The 22958-nt window shown below is 50.2% G+C and overlaps 1 protein-coding gene across 3 annotated transcripts in view; it reads left to right on the top strand.

Moving 5' to 3' along the window:
* GIGYF1 (GRB10 interacting GYF protein 1) overlaps positions 1 to 22958 on the top strand; it is a 1351771-nt gene that overhangs the window by 1267622 nt on the left and 61191 nt on the right. For all 3 annotated transcript variants that reach the window (XM_085637593.1, XM_085637592.1, XM_085637591.1), the window contains one exon: positions 22760 to 22901. In XM_085637593.1, coding sequence (XP_085493719.1) covers positions 22760 to 22901 — 142 coding nt within the window. The remainder of the gene's footprint in view (positions 1 to 22759; positions 22902 to 22958) is intronic.

The following is a 22958-nucleotide window of genomic DNA, read 5'->3' as shown; positions in this document are numbered from 1 at the left end:
CAGGCTCATCCCGTATTTTATTATTTCATACACTGAGCCCACTTCCTTGAACCAGCACCCATTGATAAAAATGTCATTCAAAGATATAGCAGATCTTACCACTAACCAGGCTGATACCAAAGCCTACTCCACAGATGAAGCAGAATCAATTTACTCTTTGATACAGGAAGCACATACCTTTAGTACCACCGCTGGAACTACAACTCAACTACTTAAACAATTGGAATATACCATGAAAAAAGAAATAAATCAACGTCTCCACGCCACCACTCTTATCGAGTACCACAAAGTAAAACGCATCCCTAGGGGACTGAGGATCACTTTGAAACCGATGTTGTTCAAATTCAATAAAACATTCATGGCAAGATGGTATGCCATATTGGACAAATGTTCTTTGGACCTCATCCTATTAATCATAGAAGAGATATCAGCCATTCTCATAGAACTTGCGCAAGACATCAATAAATTCAAAGATGAGATTCAAGAACAGATGGAACAAGAAAATTGGTCTACGGTTCTAGAAGAGATCAATGTTAGACTGGACACGTATGCTAGAGAAGTCCATGAACGGAAGATCCGGAAATTCAGACGAGACACCATCGACTATAAATTAGATGAAGTGTATACGTGGGCTGAAACTTATGCTCAAAAACGTTTCTTTAGGAAACCAGGTAACACCTCGTCTGAAGAAAGTGTAGTTGATGTCCACGAACTATCTACACAAAGACCACCGGCTAAACAGAGTACGGAGCAGACGAGTATTCAGAACAAGGAAACAGCTTCTACATCCGGGCTTTTTTAGCAGAGGGACATTCATCGAATCTACATCCAGACAGGAGCATTCACCCACCAGACACCGTATCCTCAGGGGACAAAACAAAAAAAAAACACCGAAACAGGCAGACCACAGAGGAATCTGGAAAAAAACAAATCTCTTGTGATAAATATCTCAAAAAAGAGCTTGAACATAGAACAAACAAGGGTACTTAATAAAAGAACATCCTTTGTTCCCACCTACACATCCAACCCACTAGAGACGAAAATAGCTCTCTTCAAATTCATGTGTAAACTTAGATTGAGATGGTTCTTTTCCACCAACACTTCAGAAAAACAAGAGACCTAAAGAACGTTTTCGCCCCAAGAGCAAATTCATGGCTCCATTCTCATATAAAACCTTAGATAACTTCGAATTATTGGTGAAAAAAGATTTGGAACACATTAGATATTGCAAACCCAAACACACCAATTTATCTATGAAGGAACTACGGCCACTCAACGCACTTCACCAAGACAAGGACATAACTTTTCTACCGGCAGACAAAGGAGGTGCCTTAGTCATTCTAGACACCGAATTTTTTTAAGACAATGTCGGTAAGCATGTTAATGACCAAGACACCTATATTCAGTTGGACAATGACCCTACTAGAGAATTCAAATATCTATTAGGGTCTTTACTAAAAAAAAAAGCCACTGACAATGGCCTGATCACTGAGAATACCAGGAAATTTCCACTAGTTGACAACCCCAAAATACCCCACATATACATGCTCCCTAAAGTGCACAAAAGTGTTACTAATCCACCTTTTTGTCCATTTGTGGCAGGATGTGGATCAATACACGAACCAATTGGACAATTTATAGATTTTAATTTACAACCACTAGTGCAATCATGGGAGAACTACGTCAAAGATAATACTGATTGTTTATTGAAACTGGAAACTACACCACACCATCTAGAAGAAGACATTTTACTTTGTACAATAGATGTGGTAGCTCTATACACATCCATAGCTCATAATGAAGGTCTCGAAGCGGTGGAGTGGCGACTTTTACAATCTCTTTTTGAACCTGACATGGGTGTGTTCCTATTGGAGCTTTTAAATTTTTCACTCTATCACAGTTATTTCCGTTGGAAGGAGCGCTTCTACCTACAAAAAACAGGAACGTCCATGGGATTTCCCGGGGCACCAGCATATGCAAATAACTTCATGGCACACTTTGAACACCAACGTATCCTTCAAAACCCAATATGGCAAGAGCATGCACTTCTATTTTTACGGTACATAGACGACATTCTAGTTATCTGGAAAGGGTCACAAATCACTTTGGAATCCTGTATCCAAGATCTCAACCAGTGCAATCCGAGAATCCAGTTCACTTCCAATATTCAAACCGATAAAATTCACTTTCTTGATATTGAAATCCTAAAAACACCTACAGGTTTTCAAACAGTTTATAAAAAACCCACAGATGTCAACAACGCATTGCACTTAAACAGTGCACATCCGTATTCTCTCAAACATTTACCAGTGTCACAGTTCATCAGGATTAAAAGGATAACATCAGACAAAACATCATGCATCAAATTCACAGAAGAACAAAAAATGAGATACAAGGTACGAGGTTACCCGGAGGACGTACTTTCAGAAGCTGAAAGGATAGTGGCTCTCAAAAAACGTGAAGATCTTTTACTCCCATCACAAAAACAGACGGATCAACGTGAGGTATTTGTTCTAAAATACTCAGCACAAGCTTCACAAATTAAGAAAGTTATTAAAAAACGTTGGGAGATCATCGCACAAGAAACGGATTTTACTGACTTATATAGAGGCCCACCTTTATTTGCACATACTAGATCTAAGAACCTCAGAGAACTTCTTAAACCAGGAAGTCCTTCCATCAAACAAACCCACAAAGGAATGGGCAAATGCCACAACTGTGGACAATGTGGCAACGTTATCCTTGGCAACACATTTTCACATCCCCATACAGGACAGAAAATTACATTGAGGCATTCTTCTGATTGCACCACTGAGGGAGTAATCTACACGATTCAATGCCCTTGCGGGCTAGTTTATGTAGGTAGAACTTCCTGGAAAATTAAAACAAGAATAGTTGAACATAAAAGCACCATACGCAATAAAAACTTCAAATCATGCTTAGCAACACATTGGGTCAACACTTCTCACACTATACCACAATTACGTTTCACCATCTTGGAAAAAATTCACTTAACTACAGGTACAGACTTTAACACATGTTTAGCACGTAAAGAGACTTTATGGATCAAAAAACTTGGTACGTTAGCCCCAGGCGGGCTCAATGATCATGTGGAATTGTTGTGCTTTTTATAAACAGTTGTGAAGTGAATACGCTAATGTTTGCAGGTACAAGTGTACTTTCTGTACAGGATTTGCACTCTTTTTCATTTATTTTCCCATTTTGCATTTTCTTCATCATTGATTTAGGCAAATCGCCTTTTTTACAGCGTCCTTTATTCATTTTTCTCCTTTGTTAATATAATGAATGCACTTGCCCAACTCTGTTCTGTCATCCGAATACATTTTCAATAAAGTTTTTTCCACCTGAGCTGCGTTGTTCACATCACGGTTCCTTTAAATACGTAATAAGCACGCACGCGTCTACACGCACGCTTTCTCATCTCGCTAGTACACTGAGAATGCTGTACTTTCACCGACTCGCCGGTAAGCTTCTTCTAATCGTGGAGGTTTTGCGCTTCAATTGAACTTTCAAACAATCCTGGCTTCTTAAGGATTCGTGTACAAATGCCTTTGTCCTTTATATTTCAGTCGTCTTGAGTTATCGTATTTTGAGAATATCGGGTAAGATTTTATCACAGAACACACGGGTGATCACGCATAGGGCGATACCACTTAGTCTTTCTTCATCTCTTGGAAAGTATATTTAAACTACGTTTCTAAACTTTCTTCGGTTATACAGAATTGAGATCTCACCGGAAAGCTGTGTCACCATTTCACTATCTTGAAAGTTAGGACCCGCCCCTTAGTGAGTATCTCTTTGCCTTATAAATCCTGATGGGTTTCGTTGCCTAAGCTTCGTTCAGTTCCTCCAACTGTCACACATAGTTACGGCTTCTTCTGCACTCTTTCACCTTTTACCGCTGAGCACTGCATAACACTTATGGGCACCCTATTACCGATGCACCGTCAAATTTTTATTCCGGATCACCGCTTGGTCTTCACTATTACTTTGTGTGTTTGTTTCACAAATATACTGTTAAGCACTTCACCTGATGATTACATTCATCACAGCACGCACCTCACAACAGTATATTTTTAATCTCTGGTTTTTGACCTTTTCTCAGAGTGCAAATCCTAATTAGTATCTTGAAATGTCACATTTTAATATAATTATGCTCTTTGTTCTGTTGTAGTTTACATTACAGTGGACCACTTGGAAATTTATCTCATCTTATTCCCCTGAAGAAGGGTTTAAATAACCCGAAATGCATTGGGACTTTTTTCTGCAATGAAGATTTAGTTTGTTTTCTATGCTTGTTATTTGTGCATCTATAGGATCACAAAGAAAAGAATATCTATGTGAAATTTCGAAACCTTAAAATTTCTGCTTAACGACTCATCATGCTGCCATTTACTGTTATAACCGCACAGGATATGATTACATGTATATTTTTGTTTCAATTATTTAGGTGAAAATTAAAATTTGTTTGAGACTATCTTTAGTCTACTGCTGTGCGTCATGTAGGTTTGGGTCATCCCATTCCTTCTCGTTTGTTCATAGTTTACATAGGGGTTAGGGCCAAACCCCAATACATGACTGCACGCTTTTCACATATTTAACCTTTAATAAGTCAACACTTCAATGTATATATATATATATAATCATCCTTAAACGGTGTGCAGGCTCATCTCATATTTCATTAGATCTGTTAAGTCGTTAGACACAACAGATTCATGAGTGGGAACTTCTTCCACAAGTTCTTCAATCGTTTTTCCAAATGTGGGGGCAGCCAGAGATAGATCTCCTCGCCACACATTACAACACAAAATGCCCAAGCTTCGCCGCCAGATATCCATACCGATTGTCCAAAGGCAATGCAATATGAATGAATTGGTCCGGCAGATTTGCGTACGCTTTTCCGCCTCTCGCCCTCATTCCATTAGTGGTGCGCAAGCTGCAACAGTCACGAACACTGATCCTAGTTGCTCCAATATGGGCCAGACAACCATGGTACACAACATTGCTGGAACGATCAGTAGTCCCGCACCAAAAACTACACCTCTCCCCACAGCTCTTAACTCAGAACCATGGAGAGATCAGACATCCAGATCAGCTTAACCTGGTGATCTGGCTCCTGAAGTCCTAGAATTTGGTTACCTCAATCTTCCACCTGATTGTATGAACGTTATCAAAGAGGCTAGGCGCCCCATCACTAGAGCCTGCTATGCAGCCAAGTGGAAAAGATTTGTTATATACTGTAACAACACCACCATCAATCCTCTAGATGCCTCCACTCAACACATCATATGTTACCTGCTGCATCTTCAAAGATGTAATCTAGCATACACATCAATTAGATTACATCTCGCTGCCATAGCAGCTTACCTACAAAACAGACAACATCTGTCATTGTTCAGGGTACCTGCCATTAAAGCATTTATGGAAGACTTCAAAAGAATAATCCCTCCCAGGGTACCACCCTCGCCAGTGTGGAATCTAAACATTGTCCTCACAAGACTAATGGGTCCTCCATTCGAACCTCTGCATAAATGCGAGCTACAATTTCTTACATGGAAAGTCGCTTTCCTTGTGGCCATTACATCTCTTAGAAGAGTCAGTGAGCTACAGGCACTAACTATTCAAGAACCATTTTTACAACTCCATCATAACAAAGTGGTTCTCTGTACAAATCCCAAATTCCTTCCTAAAGTTCTCTCTTCCATTTCAACCAATCTGTTGAGTTGCCAGTGTTCTTCTCGCACCCACAAACGGTAGCAGAAAGAGCTCTTCATACACTAGACGTATAAAGAGCACTCCTTTACCATATTGACACAACAAAACCCTTTCGCAAAACAACTTTTTGTATCCTTCTCACCACCACATAAAGGCAGTCCCATATCAAAGTCTGGGATTGCAAGGTGGATTGTCAAATGTATACAAATTTGCTATCACAAAGCAAAACCTACACTATCTATTGACCCTAAAGCCCACTCTACCCGCAAAATAGGGGCTTCAATGTCATTTTTAGGGAACATTCCCTTAGATGATCTCTGCAAAGCAGCTACATGGTCTACACCGCACACATTCACAAAACACTATTGTGTAGATGTGCAGGCAAATCAACAAGCTAGTGTGGGCCAGGCTGTACTCAAAACACTATTTCAAACTGCTGCAACAGATACTGGTGGTCGCCGCTAAGGAGAAGTACTGCTATGCAATCAATGCACAGTGTGTGATCTGCAGCTAATATGCCTCGAACGAAAAATGCTACTTACCAGTAAGCATCTTTTCTTGGCATGTAGAGCTGCAGATTCACACACGCCCACCCGCCTCCACGGCTCCCTTTATCTGAAAGAAACACGTTAGATTCCTCACCTTAGAATATCCCCAGGCGTCAGACTGGATCCGGAAAGATTTTTCGTCAGCAATACCCCTTGCGTGTCGCTAGGCGTCGTCTGCGGCTCCGCGTCCGTCGTCTGCGTCGTGCGCCGGAATGACGTCGTCAGAGTACTTAGACGCCGCCCTCGCGCGCTGACATCAGTTCTTCTTTTTTACACGCCAGACAGCGCCGATCCGGGAAGAGCTTACCCCTTTAGTCATTTATTGACTACAACTTTTTGGACTCTTTTGTCTATTCGTCGACACGAACTGGTGCCGGTAGGATGCCTGGGTTTAAAGCCTGTGACTCCTGTCACCGACTGATGTCGGTAACGGACCACCATCGCCGGTGCCTTTACTGTCTTGGAGCCGACCACGATGCGGAGTCGTGCCTCGACTGCCAGGCCTTGACCTCGAAGGCTAGGCGGGAGCGGTCCCGCAAGCTTCTCGAGCTCCGGCACTCGGCTCCGTGCCGTTCACGGTCCAGGAGGAGGTCGAAGGACCGGTCGCAGAGCCGCAGCCACCATCACCGCTCGTCGGGTTCCAAGTCTTCGAGCAAGGCAAAGCATGGTAAGAAGTCCAAGAGACAACATCGCTCTTCGCACTCCCTTCGCCAGTCACACGACTCTGTCGAGGGTCCGGGTGGTACCGGCTCGGCTGGAGCCGCGTCCGTCCCCATACCCACCGGTCCCTGGGACTGACGCGACTCCGGCGATCAGTGCCTTTCTCTCGGCCATGAGGGACCTGGGTCCGCCGTCGACGCCTGCCGGCGCGCCTTCGGGCCCCGCGGACTCGACTGGGCGGTCTAGCAAGCTGGCGGCGCCGTCGTCGACTTCGGTCCCGACGCCGCAGGTCCCCGTGGGATGCAGGCCTGGATATCAGTCGGTGCCGGTCGACCTCACGACGCCTCCTCCGCCGACACCGGTTCCACCCCCGGCGCCGTCCCCGGACGACGCCGTTCCCCGATTCAGCACCGGCGCCGCATCCGACACCGATGGATGACCTTTCATCTTCCGTCCGGCTCCGGTAATTCCCCCTGTTTATCAGGAATCGGATGGCGGGGGCGACTGGGAGGGGTCTGAGGACCCTCTGGCCCAACAGAGCCAGTTATCACAGGACTGGGCAGATGAGCTGGGGGATGTCAGTGGACTAGGTACCTCCCCTGACACTGGCTTAATCTCTTCTCTGACCGTGGCATCGGAGGAAGGTGCTACCTTTTCTGTTGCGTAAGGCAGCCGAAGCCCTCAGGCTGGAGCTCCGTACTATGGCTGTGAGGACTAACCTCCTCACTGAAGTGCTCCAACCATCAGCAAGCTCCTCGTAGCCTTCGCTGCTGTTTAGCGAAGCACTGATGCACGTTCTTAAGGGCACCTGGTCCAAGCCCTCCATAGTACCTCCTTTGGATCGGAACGTAGCCCGACACCACCGCCCTGCTTCGGGTGACCCCAGTTTTCTGTCTCAACACCCCACTGCTGAGAGCCTGGTTATCCAGGCCTCTACTTCCCAGACCTCCTTCCCGTCCGCTCCCCCGGATCGGGAATCCAAGAGACTGGAGCAGTTTGGCAAAAAGCTGTTCTCCTCCCTTACTTTAGCGCTGCGGTCTATTAACACCGCTTGTCTCTTGGACCGTTACTCCCACTTTCTGTGGGATACGGTGGAGGACGTGCTGCCCCTGTCTCCGGAGGAGGCCCGGACACTGCTCGGCCAGGCTCTTGCCGACGGGCGGGACGCAGCGCGGTATGCCATCCAATATGGTTTGGACACGACGGACTCGCTTGGCAGGGCAATGTCGTCCACGGTGGCGCTTCGTCGTCACGCCTGGTTGCGGTCCACGTCTATTTCCGGGGATGTCCAGAGCACCCTCATGGACATGCCCTTTGATGGTGATCGCCTCTTTGGCGCCAAAGCGGACAGTGCGCTGGAGCGCTTTAAGGACTCCAGGACCACGACCACGTCCTTGTGTCTCTCGGCCCCGCGCCCGCAAACTTCTGCTTTTCGCCCCTTTCGTGGCCAAGGAAGGGGCGCCCCCTCACGTCCGCCTAGCCACAGGCCGCAGAATCATCCTCCACGCGGATGTGGATTCTGCCGAGGCGGTACAGGGGGACAACGTGCCGGTCCATCCACATCCACCCCAGCAGCATCCGCCTCAAAGCCTTCCTAGTCCGTGCTTTCGGGCCCATTCCACGCCAGTGGGAGGCAGAGTTCGCCATCACCTGCTCCACTGGCGTTCCATCTCTTCGGACAGGTGGGTGCTGCAAATCGTCCGAAGGGGCTACTCCCTCCCCTTCGAGACGACCCCTCCAGCCATGCCACCGCATGCCGGGGGATCACTTGAATCTTCTACGGGAGGAAGTTACTGCCCTCTTGGGCAAAGGGGCCGTCGAGCACGTTCCTGGTCCAGAAGTAGGCCGTGGTTGTTATTCCCACTACTTTCTGGTTCCCAAGAAGGGCAAAGGGGGCCTATGCCCTATCTTGGACCTCAGGAGCGTCAATGCCTTCCTCCGGAAGGAGAGGTTCAAGATGCTCACCTTAGCTCAGGTTCTGGCTGCCCTAGACCCTGGAGACTGGATGGTAGCGTTGGACTTGCAGGACGCTTATTTTCACATCCCCGTCCTGCCGGCCCACCGGCGTTACCTGCGGTTCATAGTGAGTCAGGAGCCTTTTCAGTTTACCGTGCTCCCCTTCGGACTCACCAGTGCCCCTCGGGTGTTCACGAAAGTGATGGCGGTGGGTGCAGCTCATCTGCGCAGATCAGGGGTGTGGGAGAGTAGGGTCTGCTCTCTATGTTCACCCCCACTTTTTGCTTTTGCTTTACTGGTTTTCGAATTAGATGTGGCTGTGGGCCTGCTAATCAGACCCACAGCCCTGCTGTTCTCTCTCTAAATTAATACTATGTACTTTAGGTGCATAACCCATTTGGATAGGATCACCTTATTGGCCCCTGTACAGTGTACCTTAGGTACCCAGGGCATAGGTGTACCCTAGGCCTGCCAGGGGCTGCAGCATGTATTATGCTACCCCTGGCCTGGCCTTCCATTATGACACAACTGGCTGATCACTCAGCTGGGGCAAGGTCGTGTAATCACTCCTTGCTTAGATGTAGTATTCCTATACATATCTTACATATAGACACATGTGTACCTATCAGCCACTCCTATGGCAGGCCTTAACAATCCTGGAGGCTGAGTGCTTGGTAACATGTGAGATGGTGCTCTAGCATGAGCTGAGCCTGTCTGCAGCTTTCGGAACCATGTCCTTATAGCTGTTCTATGATATAGCCTACCATATACTCTTAAAGTGCCTTATAATCTTAGACGGTTATGGTAACTATGGTTTGACTGTATCAAAACATGTCGTGTAAGGTGTCTAACACTTTGGAATAATACCCCCATCCCATTTCTGGGGATGAGGATATTATCCCTCCCTTCTAGAGGGAGAAGACATGTTGAAACCTACTTACCCGGTTAAAGTTAACCAGAGCCCCAGCATCACAAAATGGATGCTGCTGCCACGACACAAGTCTGACCTCCTGCTGCTGGGAGTGATCCCGGCAAGGGAGGCTTGGACAATAGGTTTCCTGCCTTGGGAGGTGCGAGCACCACCCCAGACAGGCCTTAGTGTATTGGGGCAGGGAGGGATGAATGAAACGAGATACTGCCTGGGGCACACAAGGTGTCCCATGCATAGTCCAGTTCAAACCGGTGCTGGGGCACACCAGCCCCAGTCCTGGCGCAAAACTGGACAAAGGGAAGGGGGTGTAACCACCCCCCCTCCTAGGTCCCACCCATAAGGCGTGACCTAGCAGGCAACCCAGCCCCCCAGATTAGTATAAGAGTGGTAGCTGTGCCCCAGGAGATTAGATTATCCTGAACCTGCAACTTGAACAGAAACTCTGGACCTTCGGCATTCGACGAAAGAAGAAGACTGAAGAATCTCCCTTGTGGCCAAGGAGTGGCTACCCTGTGCAAACAGGCACCATCAAGAGACTACCCTTTGCTTTGCTGAAGTTCTACGAGGGACCGACTGCAGAGCCCGACCAGAGCCCTGACTTCCAGACTTCTCCGACCCTGATCCACAGCCGAGCTGAGATCCGTGGAGGCGATGAGAGACGTGGGACCGGCTACCTGGGAAAAGTGGCGAGTATCTTCCAGCGCAGCTTTTGAGGTACCCTCGAAGTTGTGCACCGGGGATTGAGAAGCCCCAACCCCAAGCACCATCTGCAACGAAGATCGGCCCCCCACACTCCACGAGTCCTGCGTTGGGCCCTTCTGCATTTTCCTGCTTGCCACGTCTGTCCGGTTGCTTGCCCGTTGGCTAGCGGCCTTTGCGACGACACACCTTTAAATCTTCACTGCTAGTTTGGCTCCTCCAGACTGGCTCCCGCTTTGCAAAAGAGAAGCACCCCAGACCTTCCTGGTCTGCACCAGAAGCAAGTCCTCCGTTCTTCGTGGGTTCCGCTTGCCAAGGCTTGGTGAGTCCTAGCTCGACTTCGACGCCGCCGACAGCAAGAGCCTTCGTGGGACAGCTCGCCTCCTGGTCCTGGTCGTCCTCGACGTCTCCTGGTACCCGTGGCTGCAGCGACAAGCTTCACTCTTCACCTGCAATCTTCACGACATCGCCTGGTTCCACGTGGTCACTGGCTAGTGACCTTGACTCTGTCCCTTCTGCTTGCAGGTACCCTTCCTTCTTGATCCCGGCCTTGGGATCCACCGGACACTCTGCACTGACTGCCTGTCAGCAACTTTCCTTCAGGCATCCATAGAAGTCCACGACGAAACCCGACGCAAGTTCACACCTATGCACCCGCAGCCCGTGGGCTAGGTAACTTGGGTACTTCGATGCTCACAAGGGTAGTGACTATCCTAGGGTCTAGTTTCCGAGTCTCGACTTTCTAGTTGCTCCAGAAGTGTCCTAAAACTGTTTATTTCAGAACTGTACTATTTCTATCGATTTTACGCATTACGCGTGAGTGTTTCCACTCTGCACCTGAATCCCGTGGGCCTCCCACTTCCTAACTGTTGGTAGTGTAGTGTAGCCCCAGCGATGGCCTAGGCCTATGCTATTTCCGTGACAGTGGTCCTTATACCACTTCTTTAGTATATGGTTTGTGTGGCCCCTAGGGCCTAACTGTATTACTTACCAGTGTGACTTAATGTATGCTTGAATAAGACTGTGTTGTACTTACCTCGAATCTCATAAAGAGTGCTGAGGGTTTGACTAGAATAAATACACTTTATTTTATATATATATATATATATATATATATCTGTTGTGGTGTCCTTTCATTTGGTATTCAAGGGATTATATATGGTATCACAGCTGGCTTCACATGCCATTCAGAGTTTAGCCTAAGACTGCTCTTGTCCATGCTACCACTAGGATAGCTGGTCTATAAGGTTGACTTTACAACCAATCACCATAAGGGTTGTTTGGACTGATATAAGGTGTACACTAGAACTAGTGACATCATACATCAGGCTAACTTCTCACAAGGGGTTCCAGTCTTCCCCTATCTCGACGACTGGTTGTTGAAGGCGGGCTCAACCCAGCAAGTCGTCTCCCACCTCCAGACTACGGCCGACCTGCTGCATTTGCTGGGGTTCTCCATCAATGTGCCGAAGTCGCATCTGAGTCCCTCCCAGAAGCTACTCTTCATCGGAGCGGTTCTGGACTCGGCGCAGTTCCGGGCTTATCCTCTGGAGCAGTGGGTCCGGGATATTCAGGCTCTGATTCCCATCTTTCAGCCTCTATCCCGGGTTTCAGTCAGGTTGGTGTTGCGGCTTCTGGGTCTGATGGCCTCCTGCATCCTGTTAGTGCATCACACCAGGTGGCGAATGCGGTCTCTGCGTTGGGACCTGAAGTTTCAGTGGGCCCAGCAGTGGGGCAACCTGTCCGACCATGTCTTGATCTCGGAGGGCTCTGCAAAGCAGTTGCAGTGGTGGCTCACGGACCGCTATTGGGTCAGCGATAGAGCCCTCTCCCTACCCCAACCGAAGCACGTAGTAGTGACGCATGCGTCCCTCCTGGGATGGGGGAGGCGAAGATCAGAGGACTCTGGTCTCCGGCGGAGTCTCGGCTCCATATCAACCTTTTGGAGCTGAGGGCGATTCGACTTGCACTGAAGGCATTCCTTCCCGTTGTCCGGGGAAGTGTGGTGCAGGTGTTCACGGACAACACCACCGCCATGTGGTATTGCAACAAACCGGGCGGGGTGGGGTCGTGGTCCCTTTGTCAGGAGGCTCTGCGCCTCTGGACATCGCTGGAACATCAGGGCATCACCCTGGTGGTTCAACATCTGGCGCCAGAGCAGACAAACTCAGCTGCCGGTGCATGATGGATCACGAATGGCGTCTAAACTCGGACGTGTCGCAAGGCCTCTTTCGGCAGTGGGGAGAGCCTTGGTTAGATCTATTCGCCACCGAAGAGAACGCGCAATGTCAGCAGCTCTGCGCGTTGGAATTTCCAAGGCGGCACTCGCTTGGGGACGCGTTTCGTCGCGAGTGGAGTTGCGGTCTGTTGTACGCCTTTCCGCCTATACAACTTCTGCCCAGAGTGCTGATGATCAGGCGTGACCGGGCCAGTGTCATCTTGGTGGCTCCGGATTGGGCACGAAGGTACTGGTATCCCGAGCTACTCAGTCTGTCAATCGATCCCCCGATTAGACTGCCTCTTCAGGAGGACCTTCTGTCGCAGCAGCAGGGGACGGTCCTCCACCCGAACCTGTCCAGTCTCCACCGCCATGCGTGGAGATTGAGCGGCGACAGTTGATGCGATTTGACTTGCCTCCTGAAGTCTGCAATGTGATTCTGACGGCCAGGCGGCCCTCTACAAAAACGGTATACGCTTGCAGGTGGAACAAATTTGTGGCATGGTGCACAGCAAAGGCTGTGGATCCCCTTTCCGCCCCTCTTTCTGAGGTTCTCCTCTTTCTTCTTTCCCTGGCCCAGCAGGGCTCTGCTCTGGGCACCCTAAAAGGTTATCTTGCTGCTATCTCTGCTTTCTTACGGCTTCCTGATCAGCCTTCTCTTTTCAAATCCCCTGTTGTTTCTCGTTTCTTCAAAGGCATTACTCACATGTTTCCTCCTGTCCCCTTCGTCATACCTCAGTGGGATTTGAACCTGGTCTTGACATATCTGATGTGCGCTCCCTTTGAGCTTCTTCATAATTGTCTCCTTCGTCTTCTGACTCTTAAGACTGCTTTCCTGGTAGCCATCACCTCGGCTAGACGGGTGAGTGAGCTCTAGGCTCTATCTTCTAAGCCTCCTTTTCTTTCTGTCCATCCGGACAAGGTTGTCCTCCGGACTCGTCCTTCCTTTCTTCTGAAAGGGGTGACTGCCTTTCACATCGGGCAGTCTGTCACGTTGCTCACCTTCTTTCCGCCTCTCCATCCTTCGAAAGAGGAAGAGAGGCTCCACCGTCTGGACCCAAAATGGGCGCTGTCCTTTTATTTGGACCGCACCAAACAGTTCCGGGTGGACAACCAACTCTTTGTTGGTTACGTGGGTGCTAAGAAGGGGCGGGCGGTACACAAGCGAACCCTCTCGCGGTGGGTCGTATTGTGTATAAAAGCCTGTTACTCCTTGGCTAAAAAGGACCCTCCTGTAGGGCTGAGAGCCCATTTCACCCGGGCCACAGCGGCGACTACTGCCCTGGGCCGAGGAGTCCCCTTGCAGGACATCTGTCAGGCAGCAACGTGGGCCTCGCTGCACACGTTTGCCAAGCATTATTGCCTGGACAGCCAAGTCCGGAGAGACAGCTTCTTTGGCCGTTCTCTTCTCCAGGACTTTCTGGTGTGATCTTGGTTCGTAGACCCACCACCGGGGTTGGTATTGCTGGGGTATCTATTCTAAGGTGAGGAATCTAACTAACGTGTTTCTTTCAGATGGACAAGTTACTTACCTTCGGTAACGATGTATCTGTTAGAAACATTAGTTAGATTCCTCACCGCCCCACCCATCCTTCCCTTTTCTGCGAACTGACATCTAGGATTAAGGTTATCCTTTTCAGGGCCCTAGACTTTTTGGCACCAGTGTGTCTCTTGCATGGCTCTGCATTCCTGGCGCGGAAAGCTGTGTTCAAGAACTGATGTCAGCGCGCGAGGGCGGCGTCTTAAGTACTCTGACGACATCATTCCGGCGCACAACGCCGACGATGGACGCGGAGCCGCAGACGACGCCTAGCGACGCACAAGGGGTATTGCTGACGAAAAATCTTTCCGGATCCAGCCTGACGCCTGGGGATATTCTAAGGTGAGGAATCTAACTAACGTTTCTTACAGATGCATCATTACCGAAGGTAAGTAACTTGTTCATCTGTTCCAGTATTCTCTTAGATACAACATGCATGGACGTCTATTTCTGTTTCTTACAAAGCTCCATCATTTCCCTTCTTGGCGAGAAAACAATCTGAAGATGGAGTCGATGCCCATGCCCACTCTTGTCCAAAGGAGGAGTCACCTATCCTGTGACTTCCAAAGACTTGTTCCAAAAGTGCAAACATCCGGGCCCAACACCAAATGGCGATCTATGCACAGTATGTGAATCTGCAGCTCTACATGCCAGGAACAGATGCATACTGGTAAGTAGCATTTTCCTTTTGGTAGAGACCCTATATAGCCACATGTTCCTCATCAACCCACCCACCCTCCACGCTTTGTGAACAAATTTCTAGGTATAAGGCCCTCGCATTCCACACAAGTGGTCAGTGTACTTTGTGGATCCGCGCTTCTGCCGTGGAAAGTTTTAAAAAGTAACTGACATCAGCTCGCTGGGGTTTCACCTGCATAGGTACATTGCACATCACTTTTGGCATGGTTGACCCTGCCGAAGATGCCAAGGAGGGCTGAACACCGACACCTACCGGTGTGCAGGGGTTCCAGTCTCAAGAAAATGTCTGGATCCAGTCTAACGCCTGGGTATAATTCTAAGGTAAGGAATCTGCGGCTAGATAGTCTCTACCAGATAAGGGGTTACCAAAGGTAAGTAACTTGTTTTTCAGGTAGACTGGTTTACATCTGGAACAGAGAGGGGAACACACTGGCCAAATTGGTGTTCCTTTTGCCGTGTAACCCACAGTTCTGTAGTAGGGGTATCTCTGTTATAGTCATAATCTAGTGAATAGTCCCGCCCATGTGCGCGGACCCTGGAGCAATAAAAATAATCTCTTAAGTTGTCAAGTCATGCAGACCTGCATCTACATTTAAGAGAGAATTTCAAAGACAGATAATGCAGCCTATATCCACAGGCTACACTGTCCAGTACTTCAACTAGAAAGAATTCCACCAGCAACCACCAACAGCACTGCCTGTCCAGCTTTTTCCATAGAGAAAAAACCTGCCTCTTCCAGCATAAGCCTCTGGAATGATAGAGAGGAAGGAATGGATAGACAAGCCCCAGAGGCTGCCATTATGTGGCTCAGAACAGGATACTGTGCCTTTAAGAAAGCTTTCCAGAACGTTTCCAGTATCCCAGAATGCACAGCAGGTCCCTTTTACTTTCAGTTCTTTTTTCCGGCTCCTGCTGGCAGGACCCTGGGGCATTGAGCTCTCCTTTTTCAAGGGTTTATTGGTGTTTTTTGTCAATTATTCAAGTGTTTAGTGTTCTGGTGCTGTCACGTTGCCTGGCTTGTTCGACAAGTGCCCAGAGTGCGACAGGAAGAAGGCTAAGTCAGATCCACACAAGGTGTGTATAGGCTGCCTTCCCCAGTCCCATGTGCCTGAAGAGTGTGATATCGGCCACTCGTTCTCAGCCAGGACCCTGAGGGAAAGAATGAAGATCAGGCTCCAAGTCCTGGAGGACAGAAGGCTGAAGGCACAAGGTGGGTCAGGAGGGGCTGATTCTGCCCATGCTGAGGCCTCTGGGGGGCTCCCCAGGGGCAGGAAGACCGGCAAACGCCCCCACTCTCCACCGGCGTCTATGACGTCGACTAAGGCGTCGAGAGGGATGACCACAGTGTGTTCACCGTCCCCCCAGGGCTCTGGGGAGAAGCGACGACGTTCGACGTCGAGGGAACTGATAGGACCGCCGTCGACGGCATCGTCGCCGTCGACGCCGTCAACGTGTCCGTCGAGGCCGTCAACGTGTCCGTCGAGGCATCGACGTCGAGATCAGGCCCGGCGTCGGCGCTCACCGTCGAGGGGAGGTCGCCGTTCGCCGTCGGCGAAGAGGAGGCGTTCGCCGTCGAGGCGTCACTCGCCGTCGACGTCGAGGAGACGATCGACGTCGAGGAGGCGTCACTCGCCGTCGAGGCGTCACTCGCCGTCGACGAGACGATCGACGTCGAGGAGGCGTCACTCGCCGTCGAGGAGGCGTCACTCGCCGTCGAGGATGCGATCGACATCGAAGAAGGATTCATAGACGTCGAGGAGGCGCAGGGGGCGCCCGGACACCAGGAGTCCCTCGACGGAGTCCCCGGGCTCGGGGTACTCAGCGGTATATACGCCGCCTCCTCCTCCGCCACCGCCGCTGACGCCACCACCGCCAACTCCTCCTCCGCCTCCTCCTATTCCGCCTCGCATGCCTTCAGGCCCACCACCAGCTCCGACGCGATCGGTCTCATTGCCCAGCTATCCGACGCCGCCGCAGGGAGCGCCTAATCCGCGGCGCCAGGGTAAGCCACCGTCGCCGGGCTCGGCGAGGCCGGCGGACAAACCGAAGCCAAGAAGATCGCGCTCCCGCTCCGGACGGAGAGGGAGATCGCGGAGCCGTGGGCGTTCGTCGTCAACATCGAGACGGCGCCACAGGAGGCGCAGATCCAGATCGCGAACTCTATCATCGGCCAGGGACTTCTCACCGACGCTGTCGGACTCACCTGGGACGAGGGTGTCGCCGGTTGACGATCTGGTCTCCTTCCAGGAGGTGCTGCTGAGAGGTGCAGCCAAGTTGGGAGTGACGGTACCGACACCTACGACGTCCGTGATATTCAAGACGCTGCACAAGAAGCACCTGTCTCGCCCCCTGCTGCCTCTCGTGCCGGGACTGGTGGAGCCCGCTATGGAGTTGTTTCTCACTCCGGCAGTGACGAAATCCGCCCCCTCCCGGCTTATGAAGAAGTATCGGGCTCCGGACTCGGACCCGACCTTTTTGAGGACGGACCCTAAGCCGGATTCAGTCATTGTGACGGCGGCGAGGAAGCAGCATGCTACCACCCCCTCATCGACAGTTCTGCCCGACAAGGAAAGCCGCTGGCTGGATTCGGCGGACAGGAAAGTCTGTGGTACGGCTGCCACCACCATGAAGGCGGCAAGTGCCGGGGCTCTGTTGGGGCGTTACGACCGTGCCCTGTGGGAGTCTCTCCAGCAGTATGCGGAGCTGCTGCCTCGTGACAAGAGGGAGGACTTCTTGGAGACTTTGCGCGAGGGGATGCTAGTCTCCAACCAGGTGATCAGTGCGGCAGCGGATGTGTCCCTGCTGGCGGCGCATGGGTACTGTCATGGCGTCCACCAACGACTGCACGCGAGGCTTCGCCTTACCTCGCTCAACCCGAAGGCTCAGCAGAGAGTGGCCAATCTGCCTTTCTCGGGGGAAACCCTGTTCGGCCAGCATGCGGACGACGAGATGGCCCGCATGAAGACGGAGGCGGAGACCCTGACGGCTGTTGGTTTGGAGAAGCCAGAAAAGAAGAAACGCCCTTCCAGAGACGGTTCGGGTCTGCGGGCAGAGGGCGTGGACAGGCCTTGGGACAGCAGCAGCAGCAGCAGCAGCAGCAGCAGTTCCGTAAACCCTTCCAGAAACGCCAGAAGGGTAGAGGGGGCCAGCAGTCCGCTCCTGCTACCAAGGGCCCGGCCGGGTCGCGGCCCTGAGCATTTACTTCCCCTGCAATCGTTACCCACTCCAGTGGGGGGAAGCATTCAATTTTTTCCGGCAGAGTGGAGAAAAGTTACTCAGGACAAGTGGGTGCTGAATATTGTTTGCAATGGATAGTCTTCGATTCATCAGACCGCCTCCAGCGATTCCGCCGGTAAGCTCACGGTATCAACTGCGAGAGCTCCAGGCGGAGGCAGACATCCTGTTAAGGAAAAAGGCAGTGGAAGACGTACCTCTGTCTCAAAGGGGAAGAGGTCTGTACTCTCTTTTCTTCCTGGTTCGCAAGAAGGACAAGAACGAGTTCAGGCCCATTCTGGATTTGCGGCAAGCAAACAAATGGATTTGCAGAGAGAAGTTTTGCATGCTGTCGTTGCATCAGATTTACCTTCAGCTGCAACAGGGAGACTGGCTCTGTGCCATAGACCTACAAGATGCGTACTTCCATGTGCCCATTGCATGGAAACACAGGAAGTTCCTGCGGTTCCAAGTCGGCGCCAATCATTATCAATACACAGTACTGCCATTCGGGCTAAAGTCTGCCCCAAGGACCTTCTCGAAGTGCATGGCAGTGGTAGCGGCGCACCTACGAAGGAACAAGGTGTTTGTCTACCCGTACCTAGACGACTGGTTGATCAAAGTCTCATCTTTTTTGGTAGCGCAGGTGCACTTCCGGAGGACGTGCGTTCTCTTGAACAAGCTGGGGTTACACGTCAACATGTCCAAATCTGTCCCGACTCCGGTCCAGTGCATACAGTACTTGGGGGGCCTCCATCGATACACGGTCAGCAAGCGTGTCTCCTTCGGAGGAGAGACGGTTATCGCTCCTTCGGAAGGCTCAGGACCTCATGGCCGCTCCATCGGTGACAGTGAGGAAGGTGTCTTCGCTGCTGGGGTCGATGGCCTCCTGTATCTTCGTCACGCCGCACGCACGGCTGCACATGAGACCACTGCAGGAGTCCTTGGAGGATCACTGGGATCAGAGAACAGGTTCTTGGGACGACAAGATCCGTCTGTCTCTACATGCTCTTCAGTCTCTGAAATGGTGGTGTTCGGCGGAGAATCTCCTCAGGGGGGTTCCCTTCCACAAGGACATTCCCGAGACGACTATCGTGACGGATGCGTCTCTCCAAGGTTGGGGAGCGCACTCCGGAGTCTTACAGATACAAGGACAGTGGTCCCTGTTGGAGTCGACGTACCACATCAATTTCCTGGAACTCAGAGCCGTGTACCTGGCGTTGAAGGCCTTCCATCCGTCCTTCCAGACCACCTCGTTGCTGATACAGACGGACAATACAACCACGATGTATTACCTCAACAAGCAAGGGGGGTCGAGATTGCGCACTCTGTTGCAGGAGGCGCTGGCGATCTGGCGCTGGCTTCTGGCCACGCATCTGCCAGGTGTGCAGAATGTTCAGGCGGACGTGCTGAGCAGGCTGCTTCAGGACCACGAATGGGTCATAAACGACGAGGTACTAGGCGAAGTCTTCGCAAGGTGGGGGACTCCAGATGTAGATCTGTTCGCCACTGCCGAAAACAGCAAATGCCGAGACTTCGCATCCAGGTACTACCAGAAGGGGACGCTGAGGAATGCGCTATGGATCGACTGGTCGAACAGCTTTCTGTACGCTTTTCCACCCATTCCCCTGATTCCGGCAGTGCTCATCAAACTGTCCAAGTCCAGGGCGCGGATGATCCTGATTGCCCCGGAATGGCCCAGGCAGTGGTGGTTCACGGATCTGCTTCACCGGTCTCTCCTTCCTCACATGCGGCTGCCGTGCAGGCCGGACCTTCTCACGAAGTTCGGGGGGCGGATGGTGCATCCTAACCTCTCGTCTTTGAGTTTGGCGGCATGGCTCCTGAGATAGTGCAATATGGCCATTTGAATCTACCAGAAGATTGTATGGGCATACTGAAGGAGGCTAAACGTCCTTCCACTAGGACTTCCTATGCTTACAAGTGGAAGAGATTCTGCATCTGGTGCAAATCCAAGAACTTTGACCCGACAACCTGTAAGGAAGAAGTCATCCTTCCATATCTTTTACATTTGGCACAGTCTGGCCTTAATTTCCACTCCATTAAGGTTCATCTCGCTGCTTTGACTGCTTACAGGAAATGCCCTTCACAGACTTCCTTCTTTCAGATCCCCGTGGTCAAGGATTTTTGGAAGGCTTGAAGGTGTTCCCTCCGGTCAGACTTCCCTCGCCTTCCTGGGAGTTGAATGTGGTGCTGTCCAGATTGATGAAGGAGCCTTTTGAACCTATTCACAAGGCTTCGTTGCAGCACCTGTCCTGGAAAGCGGCGTTCCTAGTGGCCATTGCATCGGCCCGCAGGGTGAGTGAACTTCAGGCGTTGTGTTGCCGAGAACCTTATACTGTATTTCATGCTGCTAAGGTTGTTATGCGTACTCACCCTAAATTTCTTCCTAAGGTTATATCTGATTTTCATGTCAACCAGACCATAACTTTACCTACGTTTTTTCGGAATCCTTCTTCTCCAGCGGAACGGTCTCTACATTCCCTGGACGTTAGGAGGGTGTTGAAGTTTTATCTTGATAAGACCAAAGATATTCGTAGGTCAGACCAATTGTTTATCAATTATGGATCAGTCAGGACCGGTCTTGCTACCTCCAAACAGTCCATCTCTCGGTGGATTGTGTCCTGCATACAGTTGTGTTACCAAAAGGCTAATAAGACCTTAGGGGGTAAACCTAAGGCTCATTCCACCAGGGGCAAAGCTGCCACGACTGCTTTGCTGCGTAATGTTCCGATTGCAGAAATCTGCAAGGCGGCCACTTGGAAGTCGGTCCATACCTTTGCTGCGCATTACTGTCTAGACGCGGATGCCAGGGCAGATGCTCAGGTTGGGCCGGCTTAGCTGCGAAATTTGTTCGCACAGTAGTGGTATTATTTTGTAATCTTCTCCACCGCCGTTTTTGTGTGGGGATGGGCTTGCCATTCTATTCACTAGATTATGACTATACACAGAGATCCCCTACTACAGAAGGAGTAGTTTCTTTTCTGTAACTCCAGTTCTGTAGTAGGGGTATCTCTGTTATAGTCATAAGCGCCCGCCCTCCTCCCCGGTGGAGAGATGAATGTTAATATAAGGAATGCTACAGGTCTGGCATGCAACGCCTTCAAAAAGAACTGAAAGTAAAAGGGACCTGCTGTGCATTCTGGGATACTGGAAAAGTTCTGGAAAGTTTTCTTAAAGGCACAGTATCCTGTTCTGAGCCACATAATGGCAGCCTATGGGGCTTGTCTGTCCATTCCTTCCTCTCTATCATTCCAGAGGCTTTTGCTGGAAGAGGCAGGTTTTTTCTCTATGGAAAAAGCTGGACAGGCAGTGCCGTTGGTGGTTGCTGGTGGAATTCTTTCTAGTTGAAGTACTGGACAGTGTAGCCTGTGGATATAGGCTGCATTATCTGTCTTTGAAATTCTCTCTTAAGTGTAGATGCAGGTCTGCATGACTTGACAACTTAAGAGATTATTTTTATTGCTCCAGGGTCCGCGCACATGGGCGGGACTATTCACTAGATTGTGACTATAACAGAGATACCCCTACTACAGAACTAGAGTTACAGAAAAGAAACTACTCCTTATCCACACCTCTAGGATGGGCTACCGAGCACCTCAGAATGAGAGATGGGTTCTGCCATTTTGAGAGTTGGCAGAATGCAGCCTACTGGGATAGGTAGATGCCACACTTCACAGGAGGTTGTCATCAAGTGGGAGGGAACGTAGTAGCACATTGGCTAGTGAGTGCGACATCCTCTGAGGGCACTTTCTGAGCTTATATAGGGCACTCCCGGCGCCCATAACTCAGATGTCACTTGCCTGAAATAAGGACTGCAGCTCCTTGGGCTAGAGAAGGAAAGGACTGTGCCTGCTGTGTCCTGCTCGTGAAGAAGTAATCCCTTAAGCCCAGCCTCTAGCAGGGACTCAAAGCCAGTTTGCTCATTTCCTGTTCGCAGTACAGGGCCACAATAGTTGAAGACTACTGGGGCGAGTTCGTAGCTCAGTTCACTGGCTCGCCGGCGTGCAGCCCAAGAGACAAGGACCCGACGCTCAAAAGTTGCAACCAAGTCTGCTGTCCTCTTGAGTGTTCTCTTAGTGCAGCTTGGTTGCCTAGAAAGAGCTAATGCAAAAAGAAGAAAACAAAGTCCAGTGGTGACTGGACTTTTGCTGACTGGGAGAAGACTTTGTGGGACATCGACCCCTGTGTGCTTGAATCACCTCACCAGGACTGTGGACATGGAAGATCCCTGCCACCCCCCTCCCCCGACTACACAGCATCATCATTCTTGAGCATTGACACGATTCTGTATACTTTACATTAGGACCATTCTATTGAATGCCTTATGAACCAGTTTTGAATTGTAGTGCCTGCTGAAGGACCTATGTCCTTTGTCAATGCAGTCTCCATTAAAGATGGTTCTTTTGTGCAATGTGGTTCTGGCTTTTAAGCATACCTGCATTCCAGTTTTAAGACTGGCATTCTTTCTTGCATTGATTCTTTTGAATTGTCTTAATCGTCACTAAGTTCATTTTTGCTTTCCATTCTAACATGTCCAGGAGTCTTCGTGGCTTAGTCCCAGCAGCCTCCAGTCCATGTTTCAGGCCAACCATAGCTCAAAGCAGGCATCGTTTGACAGCAGCCAGGCTAGCAAGATGAAGAAGCGACCTGTGATGCTTCATGCTGACCCCAGCATTTTGGGTATGTAATATGTTTGCTTTTATTTTATAGTTCGCTACTTTTGCCAGATGAATAAGC

This window comes from Triturus cristatus, chromosome 12, assembly GCF_964204655.1.
Source record: "Triturus cristatus chromosome 12, aTriCri1.1, whole genome shotgun sequence".
NCBI classification, from domain to species: domain Eukaryota; kingdom Metazoa; phylum Chordata; class Amphibia; order Caudata; family Salamandridae; genus Triturus; species Triturus cristatus.
Note: the sequence above shows the minus strand (reverse complement) of the source record. Positions and strands in the feature narration are given on the sequence as shown.